This window comes from Hordeum vulgare, chromosome 5H (assembly GCF_904849725.1).
Source record: "Hordeum vulgare subsp. vulgare chromosome 5H, MorexV3_pseudomolecules_assembly, whole genome shotgun sequence".
Classification (NCBI taxonomy): Eukaryota; Viridiplantae; Streptophyta; class Magnoliopsida; order Poales; family Poaceae; genus Hordeum; species Hordeum vulgare.
This window is the reverse complement of record NC_058522.1, coordinates 40044814-40061895: the sequence shown is the minus strand read 5'-3', so window position 1 is coordinate 40061895 and position 17082 is coordinate 40044814. Positions and strand designations below refer to the sequence as shown.

The following is a 17082-nucleotide window of genomic DNA, read 5'->3' as shown; positions in this document are numbered from 1 at the left end:
TCCGTAGTCATCTACGTCGACGACGACTCCGACGAGGAGTGAATGTACTCCGACGACGGCGCGGCCGCACCCTGCGAGCTCCGGTGAGCTAATTTTGGTATGTTTAGGGTTAGGGCCACGTCTTCGAGCGCATTTTGGCCATCTGTGGCAATGTTTAACCCCCGCGATGTAAATCTTAACGAATAACAGATGAACTAGTATTTGATGAACTAATCTCCCGCGTAGTTTGAATGTTTAAATTTGCAGTTCTGTTTGCCGTATGTGTTCTGCGCAACACGTTTCTGAAACTGTAACCCACTACAAACTGCGTTTGCATTTTCAAAAACTGCAGGGTCTACTATAGATGTTCTTACACAGCATGCCCGTAATAGACCGGTAGATATTAGGACTATTCTTTTTTTAGGTGGGGCGAACTTTAGCATAAAAAGTTGTGTGTATCCAGAACTTGTTGATGTTATTTTGTTATTTTATCACGAGAGCATGCACAATGTATATTTATTTTATACTCCCTCGCCCCATAATATAGAGCATTTTTGATACTACCTAGTGTAAAATCGGTTTTATATTATGGGACAAAGGTAGTAGAAGATGGCAAAAATAGTTTACAAATAATCCTAGAACTGAGGATAGAGAACACTCATAACTCATGGTTCCTTGTTGAAATTAGTAGTGGGCTTTAGGCCCATTAAAGAATTTCAGAAAAGTCTCCAAGGGCCCATGTAGGTGGTGGCATGACAAGGTGGTGGGAAGTTTAGTCCCACCCCGCTAGTGGAGGAGAAGTTGGACCCCTTTATAAGGGTCTCTCTTCCACATGCTATTGGAGAGTGAGAAGAGAAGGTGCCCTCGCGCACTCCTCCTCCGCCGCTCGCCTCGTCATGACGCGGGTTGCGGGAATGAGCCAAGCTCATACCTACGCGCTTATTTTTAACGTGGGTTCAACCCAGGTCTCTCCATCCGGCCGCCTTTATAAGCAGGCTATCGCCTACCCTAGCCGTCACGAGAATCAGATCACATCTGCCTCACGCGTTCGTTCCTTGACTGCTGCTGCCGCCGGCGACTCCGTCCCGTTTACCGCGTACACGGTCGACGGGAGAGCAGGCCTCCGAAACCCCGCCTCTCCGGTTCCTGTATGGGAGAGGGGCGATTAGGTTTTTGGGGAGCGATCACGCAACTAGTCTCGTCCGTCTGCTTCGTCTACGTCCGCGTCGCCTTCGTCATCGCCATGTCTTCACCAAGCGTAGCTGACCGTCTCGTCCGCGAGAAGGCCGAAGCCGAGAACAAGGCGACAGAGGATGATGCCGCCGCCACCGCTGCTGCTACGGCCAATTGGCCGATCGGAGGGTATGATATGTTTATCTCTCTCCTGTTTCTGTCTGCACTAGTAGTATTGCCTATATGCGTTGATGTTTCTGCTATATGCGTAGTACTTGCTAGTATACTCCGTGATCAGTATGTCATGAACCTAGTCAATGCCATGTTAGTAACTATTTCATGGATTAATTTACTCGGAAAATTTCCTATTTACTCAACAATTCAAAAACCTAATTTGTGTAGGAATTTTTCGAGTAATGGTTTTGCTGCTGCACTGAAACCGGATAAGTTTACCGGTACTTTTTTCAAGCGTTGGAAAACGAGAACCACCTTATGCCTCACGGCTATGAACGTGTGACAGCCCGATGCCGGCGTTCTAGAAGATTCCCCTCTCTTTCCGTTTTCGTCATGTGGTTCGTTTGTCTGTCGCATTCATCATCGCATCATGCACATCATCTGCATTGCATCAGCATCTCCGTTGCCGCCAGTTTTCAAACTTGCATGCGTCGTTAGTTGCCGGTTCTCGTCGTTGTCCGTTCTGAGCCCGACCGCACACGCACGCACCCGCGGCACCGTCGTAACCCTGTTTTGAAAGTGTGCGTAAAACTTTCTCCGATTGAGCTGGAATTTGTCGTGCGGTATAATTTATGTATAGCTAGGCCGCCTGTCAAGTTTTGTCGCGATCGGAGTTCGTCTGGTACCCGAACGGTCGACCGTAGCGGCACCGTATTCGGTCTACCGTCGGACGTTTGTCGGTGTTTTAAAATTCGTTGCCGCGCCGCCCGTTCTCCCTCTCGTCTCCGGATATCCCCTCTACACGGCCACGTATCCATTCCCGCATGCGGAATCGTCCGAATCCGATCGCACGGTTGGATCCGGAACGCGATTCCGGTTAACCCAGCCCCTCTTTTCTCTATAAATACCCCCCTCCATCTTATTTTTTGGACAGCCCACTCTCTCCTCCTCGTTTTCCGCGCAGCCCCCACCAAACCCTAGCCTCCCACCTCTCTCTCCTCAGCCCCAGCCGCCGCGGGGCCGGGAGCCCAGATCGGGCCCGGGCGAGGCCCATCCGCCGCCGCCGCCGCCTCCCGTGCTCCCCACCTCCCCCGTGCACCACGCTCCCCATGCCCTACCGTCGGCTGCCACTCGCCGGACAGCCCGAGCCGGCCGCTCTCACCGGCCGAAGCTACCGCAACCGAAGCCCTCCGGTGCTCCCTCGCCTCGCCGGAGCTCCCCTCTAACCCTGCCTGCCCGAAGGTTGACCAGCCTCCCGCATCGCGTCTACAGCCGCCGGCGCCGCCCTCCCCTCCGGTGATCCTGTCGCAGACGGTCGTGACCCCCTGCCGGAGACCTGCCGCCGCCGTTGGCCTCGTGGCATTAGGATCTGGAGCGCCTGGTCGAGGCTGACGAGGCCTCGAGTGCGCCCGAGCCAACCGCCCGCTCGCTGTGTTGACCCCGGCTGGGCCGTCCTCCCAACACGGCCCAGCTCGCCTCTCCACCGCAGCGCGCCCCGTGGGCCTCGCCTCCCTCTCTAGCGCCTCGGCCCAGCCCCGCCGAGTCGGCTCACCGCCTCCTCAACCGACCTGAGCCCACCAAGGTGAGCCCGTCCCCCCGCCTGTGCCTTTTTTTATGTTGCGCCCAGTTCGGCCCGCTAGATATTTTAGGTGATTTTTTTCGGAATTGTTTAAAAATTCCAGAAAAATAGGGACATATTTAAATGCCCGTAGTTTCTAAAACGTAAGTCGGATCGCGAAGATTTAGATATGTATCTCGTGTAGAATTCCGCGTAGATTTCGAATTTCCAACTTGCATAGTTGTTTGATGTAGTTTTGCGTGCCGAATGCCTAGATATGTGTGCTGTTTATATTGTTTTGCCCGTAGTTATTTTTCTCGTGCGAGTCTGGGTTGCCCGAACTCCGTAGTAGAAATGTTCATGCTCCAGGGAACTATTTTCCATGTATTTTAGAGCGGTCATTGGTATTTTTGCGTGTAGGATTTGCCGGTAGTTTATTTTCCCGTGTATAGGTTATTTTCTCGCATTTTCGTGTGGTATTATATTGTTGTGCAACCCTACATATTTTATATGTTTCCGGGGGATTTTTCTGTGCAATTAGTTTGAGCATTAGAGCAAGTTAGTTCGCGCGATATTTTTTCCGTGATGCCCTTTTGTTTATTTCGTAGGATTTATTCCATGCTTCGTTTGACGGAGTTGTCAACTAGAGAGTTGATCTTGGATGTTTTGTCTAGCTCCTGGTATTTTTGGTTGCTATAGAAATTCATGTTTAGGTGTGGTTTGATTGCCCTCAAGTTGCTAGAAATAGTGCTGATTTGGAGGAGCTGAAATATTTGTAAGTCTGGAATCTGTTATATTTTGTTGCTGTCTTGTCTTGCTTCTATCTTTTGATCTGTAGCTCTTTTGAGGTTGATCCAATGGAGTTAGTTGTACCCCTTGTGTTTCTCTAGCATGCTGTAAATTTTCATGCCATTTGGAGTCCTGTAGCTATAGGTTTTTCTGCAGTCAATATTTCTTCAGATCGAAAACTGCACTTTCATGAGGTGTTATTTCCACTAAGTCTGAAATAGTGTGTGGGAAGCCATTTTGTGACTTCTTTCCCTAGTGTTCCTTGCTGCCATGCTAGTTGTTATTAGTTGTTCGTAGTAGTGCTTCTTGCCCTCTTCCGTGCCATGCCTTGCTTGAGCATATCGGAGTTGTGTAGCCGTAGTTGTGGGGCGTAGAAAATGCTATGTGGCTGATTTTGGCAGATTGTAGTGTTATCTTGTTTTGCTCGTAGTTTTTGAACCGTAGCTCCGTTTTGATCATGTCCTACATGAAACTTGCTTAGAATCTCGTGTAGTTTCATTTTCTCTTGCTGGTTGTATGATTCAAAGTGCTCGTGACCGTCGTTGCACACATATTGCATTCATGCCATCATATCTTGCGGTGCTTGTAACTTTTAATCCGTAGCTCCGTTGGAGATGATCTCTATGTGTATATTGCTTGAAATGACGCGTAGAACCACGAGAACATATTTGTTTTGCTGTTTAACAACTAATTAAATGTGTTAACTCAGATCTGGACAGAATTGTAAATTAACATGTGATGTCGTCTCGGAGATGCTATATGTCATTTCCGACCTCATTTAAAATGTCTAGATAGGTAGTTTAATTTCCGCTTCACCTCTTGCATGTTTGACTACATTAATATTGTCGTGTAAATAACCGGGAGTGAACTAAATAATTAACCGTGGAGTTACGTCAATATGCAACTTGTTGCATATTGAACTTCACTTCATGTGTAGTGTTTGATTGTGTGAATTGTCATGCCGTGTCTTGCATGTGTTCAGCTGCTCATGCATCATCTGTGTTGTGCTTCGTGTGGTGAATTTCGTGTGTTGATTTGTGTTTCCGGTTTGCTTCGTCTCGATAGAGTTCCGCAGCGTGCCGGATTGTGAGGACCCGTTCGACTACGTCGGTTCGTCTGCTTCACGGAGGCATTCTTCTTCCAAGCAGGATCTCAGGCAAGATGATCATTTCCCCAGATACCATTACTATCATTGCCATGCTAGTTTTATCGTTTCTGTCATTATGTCTCGTTGCCTACCACATGTTAAATTCAGCCTCTCAACAATGCCATGATAACCTTCAACCTATTCAACCTAGCAAACCACTGATTGGCTATGTTACCGCTTGCTTAACCCTGTGTTAGCGTTGCTAGTTGCAGGTGCAGACGCTTCCATGTGAAAACATGGGTTCCTTGTTATATCACCATATTAAATGCTATTTAATTTAATGCACCTATACACTTGGTAAAAGGTGGAAGGCTCGGCCTTTCTAGCCTGGTGTTTTGTTCCATCTTTGCCCCCTTAGTTTTCGACTACCGGTGTTATGTTCCATAAATGAGCGCTCATAACACGATCGGGGTTGTTATGGGGACCCCCTTGATAATTCGTTTTAGATTAAAGCTGGTCTGGCAAGGCCCAACTTTGGTACTACATTTGCCTAAACACCTAATAAAATTGCATAGGGACTTTCCGGACCCCGAGGGTAATTTAATCAACCCCCGGGCCAGTGCTCCTCATGAGTGTTGGCCCCACCTGAGCGATGTCCGGCGCCCCTCTGGTCACCCGGAGGTTTAGCGATCCCGACGTCTAGCTCATCCGCCATGTCCTGAGAACGAGGTACGCGACTCCTATCGGGATCGTCGACATGTCGGGCGGCCTTGCTGGATTAGTTTTACCTTTGACGAGATATCTTGTGCATCGGGATTTCGGTGATGCTTTGGGTAATCTCAGAGTTGAGGTTTTCCACTAGGGAATCCGACGAGGCTGCGAGCTTCGTGATTGAGGATTTCCATGCGGCTTGTGGTAATTTGTGATGGACTAGTTGGTGCACCCCTGCAGGGTTAAATCTTTTCAGAAAGACATGCCCGCGGTTATGTGGCAACGTGAAAACTTTGTTTAATACTGGTTCTAGATAACTTGAAGTTAACTTAATTAAAACTTGCCAACTGTGTGCGTAACCGCGACTGTCTCTTTCGTGAGTTCCTTCTCCGATCGAGGACACGGTGGGGTTATGTCTGACGTAGGTAGGTGTACAGGATCATTTATTTGATCATCAGTAGTTCACGTCCGTTATGCGTATATCTTCCCCCTCTTATTTCTTGTACTCGTAAGTTTAGCCACCAAATATATGCTTAGCCGCTGCTGCAACCTCACCACTTAACCATGCCTCACCCATTAAGCTTTGCTAGTCTTGATACCTTTGGAAATGAGATTGCTCAGTCCCGTGTGGCTCACAGATTACTACAACACCAGTTGCAGGTACAGGTAGAGGTTACTTGACGCGAGCGTGTTGATTGTTCATCTGGAGTTTCTTCTTCTTCTTCTTCTTCATCGATCTAGGATGGGTTCCTGGCCGGCAGCCTGGGATAGCAAGGATGGACGTCGTTCTTAATTTTCTCGTTTGTTTTCGTCCGTAGTCGGACACTGCTCTTACTCTTGATGATTATGTAATGTACTGATGTGACTCTGATGTAGCTTGTGGCGAGTGTAAGCCAATTCTTTATATATATCTCTTCTTTTCAGTACATGTACTTGTAACGATATCCATTCTTGCGACACGACGAGATGCGCTTCTATCCCTGACGAGGCCTTCGTGCCAAATTGAGGATAGGGTCGCATCTTGAGTGTGACAGAACGTGTTCTGGGTAGCCGGTGTCACTCCTACGGAAACTATCACTCCTGAACAGGAGAAGATGTTTAAGGAGGCCACCGTCCTATTCCTTGGAGCAGTCATTAGCGTGATCGGAGATAAGCTGGTTGATGCATATTTACATATGCATGTTACCAAGGACTTGTGGGAGGCGCTCGAATCTAAATTCAGGGCCACCGATGCTGGGAGTGAGATGTATGTTATGGAGCAGTTCCACGATTACAAGATGGTTGACAAACATTCTGTATTGGAACGGGCCCCTGAGAAAATATGCATAGCTAAAGAACTTGAGGTTCTTAAGTGCAATTTGCCGGGCAAGTTTGTCGCGGGCTGTATAATTGCTAAGCTCCCTAATTCCTGGAGGAACTTTGCTACTACTCTGAAACATCAGAGGCGTGAGTTCTGAGTAGAGGACATCATCGGCCATCTGAGTGTTGAGCAGAACTCGAGAGCAAAGGACTCCAATGGAAAAGCGGTGGAAAGCTCTTCTGCTGCCAATATGGTACATCAGAGGAACTTCAATTCCCACAAGCCCAAGGGAAAGAATTCTGTCCAACAGAATACCGACTTTAAGAAGAAGGGAAAGAAGCCCTTCAAGAAGAATAAGAAGGGAGATGACTGTTATACTTGTGGTTCAGAGGAACATTGGGCGAACAAATTCCCAAACAAGTACAAGAAGCCAGCGCAGGACTCCAAGTCCGCCAATATGATTGTGGGCAACAATGAAAGTGGTGCATCTGGGCCACCGCTCGCGGGTCCGTATTGATGGGGAATGGCGCGAGTGCTTCTGTTCTTGGTGTTGGCACGGTCGATCTAAAGTTTACTTTGGGAAGGATCATGCAGCTGAAGAACGTGCAGCATGTCCCCTCCATCAAGAAGAACCTCGTTAGTGGTTCCCTTCTGTGTAGAGAAGGGTTTAAGTTGGTATTCGAGTCTAATAAAGTAGTAGTTACGAAATATGGACTTTTCGTTGGAAAGGTTATGAATGCGGAGGTCTGTTCCGCCTTTCTCTTGCAGATTTTTGTAATGAAGTCGTGAACAATATTCATTCGAGTGTTAATGAATTTGAAGTTTGGCATTCACGTCTTTGTCACATAAGTTTCGGTGTTATGTCGCGGCTAGCAAAACTGAATTTAATCCCAACTTTCACTTTAGCCAAAGGTTCTAAGTGTCATTCGTGTGTGCAAGAAAAGCAACCTCGCAAGCCTCACAAGGCTGCAGAGGAGAGACACTTGGCACCATTAGAACTCATACATTCTGATCTTTGTGAGATGAATGGTGTGTTGACTAAAGGTGGAAAGAAATACTTCATGACATTGATAGATGATTCCACTAGATATTGCTATGTGTATCTGTTAAATACTAAAGATGAGGCTCTACACTACTTTAAAATCTATAAGGCAGAAGTTGAGAATCAACCTGAAAATAAAATTAAACGAGTCGGTCTAATCGTGGTGGAGAGTACTTCTCAAACGAATTTGATTCATTTTGTGCGGAACATGGCATTATTCATGAGAGGACGCCTCCCTATTCACCCCAGTCAAACGGGGTTGCCGAGTGGAAAAACCGTACTCTAACTGATTTGGTTAACGCCATGTTAGATACATCGGGTTTATCCAAGGCATGGTGGGGGGAGGCTATATTGACCGCGTGTCATGTCCTGAATAAAGTTCCTACAAAAGATAATGAGGTCACTCCCTACGAGGAGTGGTCGAAGAGAAGGACGACGCTCTCGTACTTACGTACTTGGGGCTACTTGGCGAAAGTCAATGTACCGATCCCCAAGAAGCGTAAGCTTGGACCAAAGACTGTGGACTGCATTAATTTGGGATACGCTAAGAATAGCGTAGGCTATAGATTTCTAGTAGTGAAATCTGAGGTACCTGACGTGAAGGTCGGTACAATAATGGAGTCGAGGGATGCTACATTCTTTGAGGATATATTTCCCATGAGAGATATGCAAAGCACTTCTAGACAGGAACCTGAGATAACTCCTGAGCCTGCCATTCCTATGGAATATTATGAACAAACACATGATGATAATCCTGAGGAGGATGACGAGGAAACCCTTGGTAGGGGCAATAGACAAAGGACTGCAAAGACCTTTGGTGATGATTTCTTCGTATACCTCGTGGATGATAATCCCACTTCTATTTCAGAAGCGTATGCTTCTCCAGATGCTAATTACTGGAAAGCTGCGGTCCGTAGCAAGATGGATTCCATCATGGCTAACGGGACGTGGGAAATCACTGATCGTCCCTATGGTTGCAAACCATTGGGATGCAAGTGGGTGTTCAAAAAGAAGCTTAGGCCCGATGGTACGATTGAAAAGTACAAGGCTAGGCTTGTGGCCAAGGGCTATGCCCAGAAAGAAGAAGAAGATTTCTTTGATACTTACTCACCTGTGGCTAGACTGACCACCATTCGAGTACTACTCTCATTGGCGGCCTCTCATGGTCTTCTCGTTCATCAAATGGACGTTAAGACGGCTTTCCTGAATGGAGAGCTAAATGAGGAAATCTATATGCAATAGCCAGATGGCTTTGTGATAGAAGGTCAGGAAGGAAAGGTGTGTAAGTTGCTGAAATCTTTATATGGTCTGAGACAAACACCTAAGCAATGGCATGAGAAGTTTAATACAACTCTGACATCTGTTGGCTTCGTTGTTAATGAAGCTGACAAATGTGTATACTATCGCCATGGTGGGGGCGAAGGAGTTATATTATGCTTGTATGTTGATGACATACTGATATTTGGAACAAACCTCAAAGTAATTGAGGAGGTTAAGTCTTTTCTGTCTCAAAACTTTGAGATGAAGGACCTTGGGGTGGCTGATGTTATCTTGAACATCAAGCTGTTGAGAGATGATGAGGGTGGGATTACACTTCTGCAATCCCACAATGTTCAGAAGATTTTGAGTCGCTTTGGATATTCAGACTGCAAAATTTCTCAAACAACATATGATCCTAGTGTGCTTATTCGAAAGTTTAAAGGAACAACTATAAATCAGTTGAGATTCTCTCAAATTATCGGTTCGCTTATGTACCTAGCTAGCGCAACGAGGCCTGACATCGCGTTTGCTGTGAGCAAACTTAGCCGGTTTGTTGCAAACCCGAGCGATGTTCATTGGCGTGCTGTTGAAAGAATTATGCACTACTTGAAAGGTACTGTCAACCACGGGCTTCACTATATGGGATACCTATCGGTACTTGAAGGGTATAGTGATGCGAATTGGATCTCTGATGCTGATGAGATGAAGGCCACTACTGGGTATATGTTTACTCTTGGGGGTGGTGTTGTTTCCTGGAAGTCTTGCAAGCAAACGATCTTAACGAGATCGACAATGGAAGCAGAATTAACAACATTAGACACATCTGGTGTCGATGCAGAATTTCTTCGAGATCTATTGATGGACTTACCTGTGGTTGAGAAGCCAGTTCCGGCTATCCTTATGAACTACGATAATCAGACGATTATTGTCAAAGTGAAGAGTTCAAAGGACAATATAAAGTCCAACAAACATATAAGAATGAGATTGAAGTCTGTCAGACGTTTGAGAAACTCCGGAGTGATAGCGTTGGATTACATCCAAACGGCTAAGAATCTGGCAGATCCCTTTACTAAAGGGGTATCACATGTTGTGATAGATAATGCATCGAGGGAGATGGGTATGAGACCCACATGAGTTGCCATGGCAGTAACCCAACCTATATGATCGGAGATCCCGTGAAGTAGGACATGGGAAAACAAGCCAGTGGTGAACTGAGGAGAGTAACTTTACTAACCCACTCCGTTGGAGATGCAATGCTCTCGGATATTGTATGGTAGGATGACTACTGTCTTAATGTGTTCTAAAGCTTATGTGTAAGCAAGATGCTTTCCTACAGAACGGTCTTTGGAGGAACACACCTATATGAGCTTGACTGCTGGTCACGGTCTATGAGATTTGGGTGATCTCTAGTAAACTCATGAATAGGCCAGGAGTGTGACTAATATGCTCCATCCGAGGGGTCACCTTCGGCAGCCTAGTACTAGTAAGACTTGTGGTGAAGCTCCTTTACGCCAAACTAACAATTAAAGGCATAGTCCATTGTTCAGTTGTAAAGGAGTGTAGCTGCTTGCTCTAGGTGAAGCTCAACCTTAACAGGTCTTCACTGAAATGCTGGTATATTAAAACAATTATTGGAACGAGGGAACACGATGTGCCCTTGAGATCTGGTGGGGGATTGTTGAAATTAGTAGTGGACTTTAGGCCCATTAGAAAATTTCAGAAAAATCTCCAAGGGCCCATGTAGGTGGTGGCATGACAAGGTGGTGGGAAGTTTAGTCCCACCCCGCTAGTGGAGGAGAAGTTGGACCCCTTTATAAGGGTCTCTCTTCCACATGCTATTGGAGAGTGAGAAGAGAAGGTGCCCTCGCTCACTCCTCCTCCGCCGCCCGCCTCGTCACGACGCGCCGCGGGTTGCGGGAATGAGCCGAGCTGAGCTCATACCTACGCGCTTATTTTTGCCGGTCAGGAACGGAGAATACGTAACGGACACGGCACGATCCGAGACGTCGGATCGTGGGCTGTTACCGACTCGGACGTTAGTTCAGCCCACGTCTCTCCACCCAGCCGCCTTTATAAGCAGGCTATCGCCTACCCTAGCCGTCACTAGAATCAGATGACATCTGCCTCACGCGTTCGTTCCTTGACTTCTGCTGCCGCCGGCGACTCCGTCCCGTTTACCGCATACACGGTCGACGGGAGAGCAGGCCTCCGAAACCCCGCCTCTCCAGTTCCTGTACGGGAGAGGGGCGATTAGGTTTTTGGGGAGCGATCACGTGACTGCTCGCCTCCGTCCGTCTGCTTCGTCTACGTCCGCCTCGCCTTCGTCATCGCCATGTCTTCACCAAGCGAAGCTGACCGTCTCGTCCGCGAGAAGGCTGAAGCCGAGAAGAAGGAGGCAGAGGATGCTGCCGTCGCCACCGCTGCTACTACGGCCAATTGGCCGATCGGAGGGTATGATATGTTTATCTCTCTCATGTTTCTGTCTGCACTAGTAGTACAACCTATATGCGTAGATGTTTCTGCTATATGCGTAGTACTTGCTAGTATACTCCGTGATCAGTATGTCATGAACCTAGTCAATGCCATGTTAGTAATTATTTTATGAATTAATTTACTCGGAAAATTGCCTATTTACTCAACATTCCTTTTGATGGCAACTGCCATGGTAATTGAATTCTTCCACCTCTTGATGGGAGGACAAAAGTTTAACTTGTATAGCTGCCGGCCTAATTTTTCCATCATATATGCAACTGCTGCATTAGCGGTTGTTCGGATCTTGCCAATAATGCGATGTACATTATCTCTACTATTAAAGCAGGATGTGCCGTCGTGATGGTTCAACCTCGCTTATGGTTCGACCTCCCAGGGATCCCACCTCCTTGTACGACCCTGCACATAAAAAAAGAATGCACCCACGAACGCATGATCCCCTCCTGCGATGCTCCCAACTGAGCCTCCTGGATCGCCCCCCCCCCTCTCTGTCTCCACCTCGCTCGATCTGCCAGCGCAACCGACGCCGCTGCGATCGATCCCCGGGATCCATGTCCACCCATCCCTCGTTCTTCCCCCCTGTCTTATCGATCTATCCTATCCCACCCCCTAACCAATCTCGCATTGTTCGCAAACTCGCGGTGGGGTGGATGAACCACAGATGACGTCATGGCCATCTTCGTGGCACTGAGGTCGCCGGAGCTGGAGGTGGTTGGCCTCACCACCATCTTCGGCAACGTCTACACCGCCCTCGCCACCCGCAACGCGCTGCACCTCATCGGTCCACTCCACTCCCCTCCCCCCCCGTGCTCGACTCTCCGTTCTCATGAATGGGTCTTTCCGATGCTAATCGAACCGATCTCTAGCTTGATTTCAGCTCGAGACCGCTGGGAGGACCAACATCCCCGTCGCGGAGGGTTCCCATGTAACAATCAAGGTACCCTCAATCCATTACATCATATATGTATCAATGTATGTGTGTGTTTGTCTATATGGCATCTCATTCAGTCAAAGTTTGTGACATCTCGATCGATCAAGTGTTTGCTGGCTTAGACTAAATGTATGTGCGCTTCACCGTGAATAAAATTCAGAAAGCCACCAAGCTACGGATTGCCAGCTTCATTCACGATTCGGATGGCCTCGGCAACCAGAACTTCCATCCGCCGGCCGGCAAGGCGGTGGAGCAGTCCGCCGCCGCCTTCTTTGTCGAGCAGGCGAACCTCTACCCCGGACAAGTAACCGTCGTAGCCCTCGGCCCCCTCACCAACCTCACGCTGGCCGTCGAGCTTGACCCTTCTTTCCCCAAGAAGATTGGGCAGATCATTATCCTGGGTGGTGCTTATTCAGTTAATGGAAATGTCAACCCTGCAACTCAGGCAAATGTGAGTCAGTCATGTTTTATTTGGAGAAGAGTGCAGGTTCGTGTTTTAGAGCATCGGTTTACATATTCAAAGCTGCAACTCCGATAATTCATCACATTGACTTCACTCGTTAATTTTCTATTGTTGAGAAGCCAACAACTTTTTAGTCACTGTATTGGTACATGGTTTATATCTCCTTATGATAACATTCAGGTCATCATACTCTTAAAGCTCCATTACATCACTGCCTTCTAGAGCTGACATGGACTGGATGCCATACCAAACAAAGTCTAGGAAGATTGTTGGCTACTATTATGCACTCGACTTCACTGCTGATCTGCACCCGCCGTGTTTTACCACAAGTACTAACAACATATTTGGCTGTTGTACCTTCAATTTAAGCATAGTCGTCGTCGATGCTTAGCTTCATTTAGCTTTGTGCTACGACTAATGTGTATCTTTGTTGGTGTTAGGATGTTAATACACAACATTTGGTAAGGACGACCTAATCGGGTATGTTGTTGAATGTTGACCCTCACTAATTCAGTCTAAGCAGACAACTTTATCCTGTTTGGTGGGGAGGCACTTTCAGAGGCTTCTTATGCAGTGGTGGTTGATCATGGAGTCATCAGCATGTAACCGACAGTAAGAGGTAACGGTCCCATCTTCGGTGCACACTTGGTAGTTGTTAGTGCTAGCCATGCTGCAATAATAAATGCATGACTTGCTCATTTTTGGCATGTATAATTGCTTGAATAAAAAGGAAACATTTATCGTGGGTCAGCAAAATTAGAAGGATAATCACACAACTGCCCCCATAGGCTTGGGGTGTGTGTGTGGGGGGGGGGGGAGTCACTCAACCTACATTGTCGGCTGCCAATTACTCTGTCACCATGCATGTGCCATTATGCATATGTGTGGTACTACTGCCCCTTGGCTGCCAATTGCAAACTACTATATCTCTTGCCAACTCTCATGAACCCTTAGTTATTGACACCATAACAATAATGCCCGCTCTAACCTGCACGCGTACGCATATGGGTGGCTATGATGAACCCCCGTGCGAATCAATTCCGTGGAAACAAATGTGGGGATGGAGGAAAAAGTTGGTGAGACCTCTGCTCTGCCCTGCTCTTCCTGCAACCAGAGGCACTGATGATTTTGCTGCTTCTTGTCATCTTGTTACTTATGCATGCGGTTTTGTACCCAGGTTTGATTACTTCTATTTTCAGCTTGAGATTCTTGCTATTATTACTACTTGATGATTGATTGTGTGTTACTCTGGTATGTCAAAATCGCTATTTGTTACAGTAGAGGGATCGCTGTAGTCTAGGGGTTAAAGGTCAAAGATGCGTTTATGAGAGAGTTACAGTGAGTTGTAGCTGAACATGGAGCATGTATTATTAAAGGCTTAAAGCTGCAATGTATTTCCTGTTTGGAAATAAATAGATACTGTTGCTGAGTTTTTCTGAAAAGTTAGTATGTATTCCTTTTTTAATGCTTCCGGTTGTTGAAAATGTTGAAAAAAAGCCATGTTGTTCCCAGTTAACATTAACCTATCTGGCCCATAACTCAGTAACGAAATGGGCTTTGCTCCAGTGGTGATGTAGCTATCTGGACCCTCACTCTGTTGGCCCTTTGAGCTGTGAAATGGGTTGTTCCAAAGTCACAGTCATTTCTCGTTTTTCTTCTTCTGTGTATTAATAGAATCTTCACTGTACTCGTCGATGCTTTGTCAAGGAGAATTCCCCTTGTTAGAGACAGACCAACCATTATATTTGGTGCTGATGTTACCCATCCTCATCCTAGAGAAGATTCTAGCCCTTCCATCGCAGCTGTAGGTGCATAACATGTCAATCTTAAACCATTATTTATGTATTATTTTGTGGCAAAAGTTTGCTCTTTCTATGCTGAACATCCACTTTTCAGTTATACTGTTGCTACGTTCATCAGGTTGGTCGTCCAATGATATTGTGATGATTTCATGCTCATGGAGGTTGTTGCTTCTCAAGATTGGCCCGAGGTCACCAAGTATGTTGGATTGGTGAGTGCACAAACCCGTCATCAGGAGTTGATACAAGATCTTTTTAAAGTGTGGCAAGATCCTCAAAGAGGGACTATAACTGGTGGAATGGTTAGGTATGATCTTGTTCACTTGCTATATCTGAATATTGTAGAATGGTGCACGTGCAGCAGTTCACATATTTAATATGCAGACATGCAGAGGACATACATGTTAATACCCATCGCCAGGAGTAAAGACCTGAATTTATTCACTTGCAATAATACCTCTATACCTGAATATAAATATTCTATGCAGAGAACTTCTCATTTCCTTTAAGAGATCAACTGGTGAAAAACCCCAGAGGATCATATTCTACAGGTATTAATCTTAGATTAAGCATGTCAATTGGCATTATTTTCTAAACCTCACACAATTGTCCAATTTCAGGGATGGTGTTAGTGAAGGACAGTTCTATCAGGTTCTGTTGTATGAGCTTGATGCGATTAGAAATTTGAGATCTCATTTCTCTAAACATTCTCACATGGGATCTGCATGGGGCCTGAACATTTTGGTTTAATAAACGTAGGCATGCGCATCCTTGGAGCCCAATTATCAGCCACCCGTTACATTTGTGGTGGTCCAGAAGCGCCATCATACACGGCTATTTGCCAACAACCACACCAATCAGCGAAGTGTTGATAGAAAAAGTGGAACCAAACTGCCTGGTGAGTTGTTTGCCTTGTTATTGAGTTTACTTGTTTTGTGTAGCTTGTCGACTCTAATGCATGAAAGCTCAATTACTGAATTCAAAGTTAACTTTTAGTTACCATCTTATATTGCCACGGAATACCCGAAAAATATATAGACACGAAGCTGCATTGTATACATTGTTATCGAATGAAAACTATTTGTAAGGGAAATGTTTGTGCACGAGAAAAATATAGGAGTAATTCAAGTAAGCGAATATGTCATGCTTTCCATGCGGAAAAACTATTATGGTTGTGCCATGGTTTGATTGAATTATAGTATGGAGAAAAGCCCCCTGCCCAGTTATTTGACCGATACGTACATGAATAACTTTTATGAGAGTGACCTAAAGGTCATATGTTTTGCATTAAACATTCCTCTTTTGTAGGTCTTTTTTCCTTTGGGTTTGGAAGTACTATATGCCGTTTGAGAGGGTCTATTTTTTCACAAAAAATAAGGGTCTGTCCTTTGTTTTTATATTTATAGGAGTGCATATTTATTTTCAGTTAGTTGTGAGAGGAACTTCTTAAGTTTCCATTCAACTATTGATCTCCAAAAATGAGATCAAATAATATTTTGAATCGATGACAAAATGATTTTGAAGAGGATTTACCCACACGTTAGTGTGAAAAAAGGTGAAGGGAAAGGAATGGTAAGGAAAAGAAATCATACAAGGGAGGAGTGGGTAAAAGGATACGACAATTGCGTGGGAAGAAAGACGTCAGAGAGAATTAATTTGTTCATGAATTGAAACCATGCATTATCATATTCGAACCACATTTTTTAGTTAGAACAATTGTTTGATCATAATGCGTTTTTTGATCCGTGGCAACGCACTTAATGGCTATACAAATTAGCACCATAAACGGTGTGTTTACTTGTTTGGTTATGTTTCACGTCTTATGTTGTAGGCCTGTAAATTGTAGTGATTACCCTTGAAGCTCATGTGTTGCTTATGTATTGCAGATTGCCCATGTGTAATTACCTTGAAGAGATGTGCACTGGTATGCGCATCCACAACACTGAAGGGATCATCCAAGAAGTAAACATCAGAATCGATGTACAATGCCGTGGCAAGCTGGATCCTCTACTTCTGGCCTCCTCTTAGGTTCACATCCCTTTCCCCTACTTCAGTCATATCTCCATTGGCCCATAACCCCAAATCTCTATCCAAAGCACACCCTTGTAGCACCTCTTCGTATAAGCTTCTGTCCATAGCCTTCCCAAATAGCACATTGTCCTAAACTGTCCCAGTTTGAATCCACGCACTCTGAGGGACGTATGCCCTTGATCCAACAACCGTTGGTTCTGCACCGCTGATCCTTGGAATCTCTCCCATGATGTTGTAAAGGAGGCTTGATTTGCCTGAACCAACTGGCCCGCACACCGCAACCTTGAGACCCTTC

The 17082-nt window shown here is 46.0% G+C and overlaps 1 protein-coding gene and 1 pseudogene across 1 annotated transcript; both read left to right on the top strand.

Moving 5' to 3' along the window:
- Window positions 1–12232: 12232 nt before the first annotated feature.
- LOC123396282 lies at window positions 12233–13179 on the top strand (annotated as a pseudogene).
- A 1328-nt stretch (window positions 13180–14507) lies between these two features.
- Window positions 14508–16784, top strand: LOC123396281 (protein argonaute 1B-like). Its single transcript, XM_045091263.1, has 8 exons — window positions 14508–14530; window positions 14632–14761; window positions 14921–15063; window positions 15245–15307; window positions 15377–15438; window positions 15514–15654; window positions 16588–16591; window positions 16643–16784. Exons 1-8 carry the CDS (start codon window positions 14508–14510, stop codon window positions 16782–16784), a joined length of 708 nt encoding a protein of 235 aa, XP_044947198.1.
- Window positions 16785–17082: the final 298 nt, after the last annotated feature.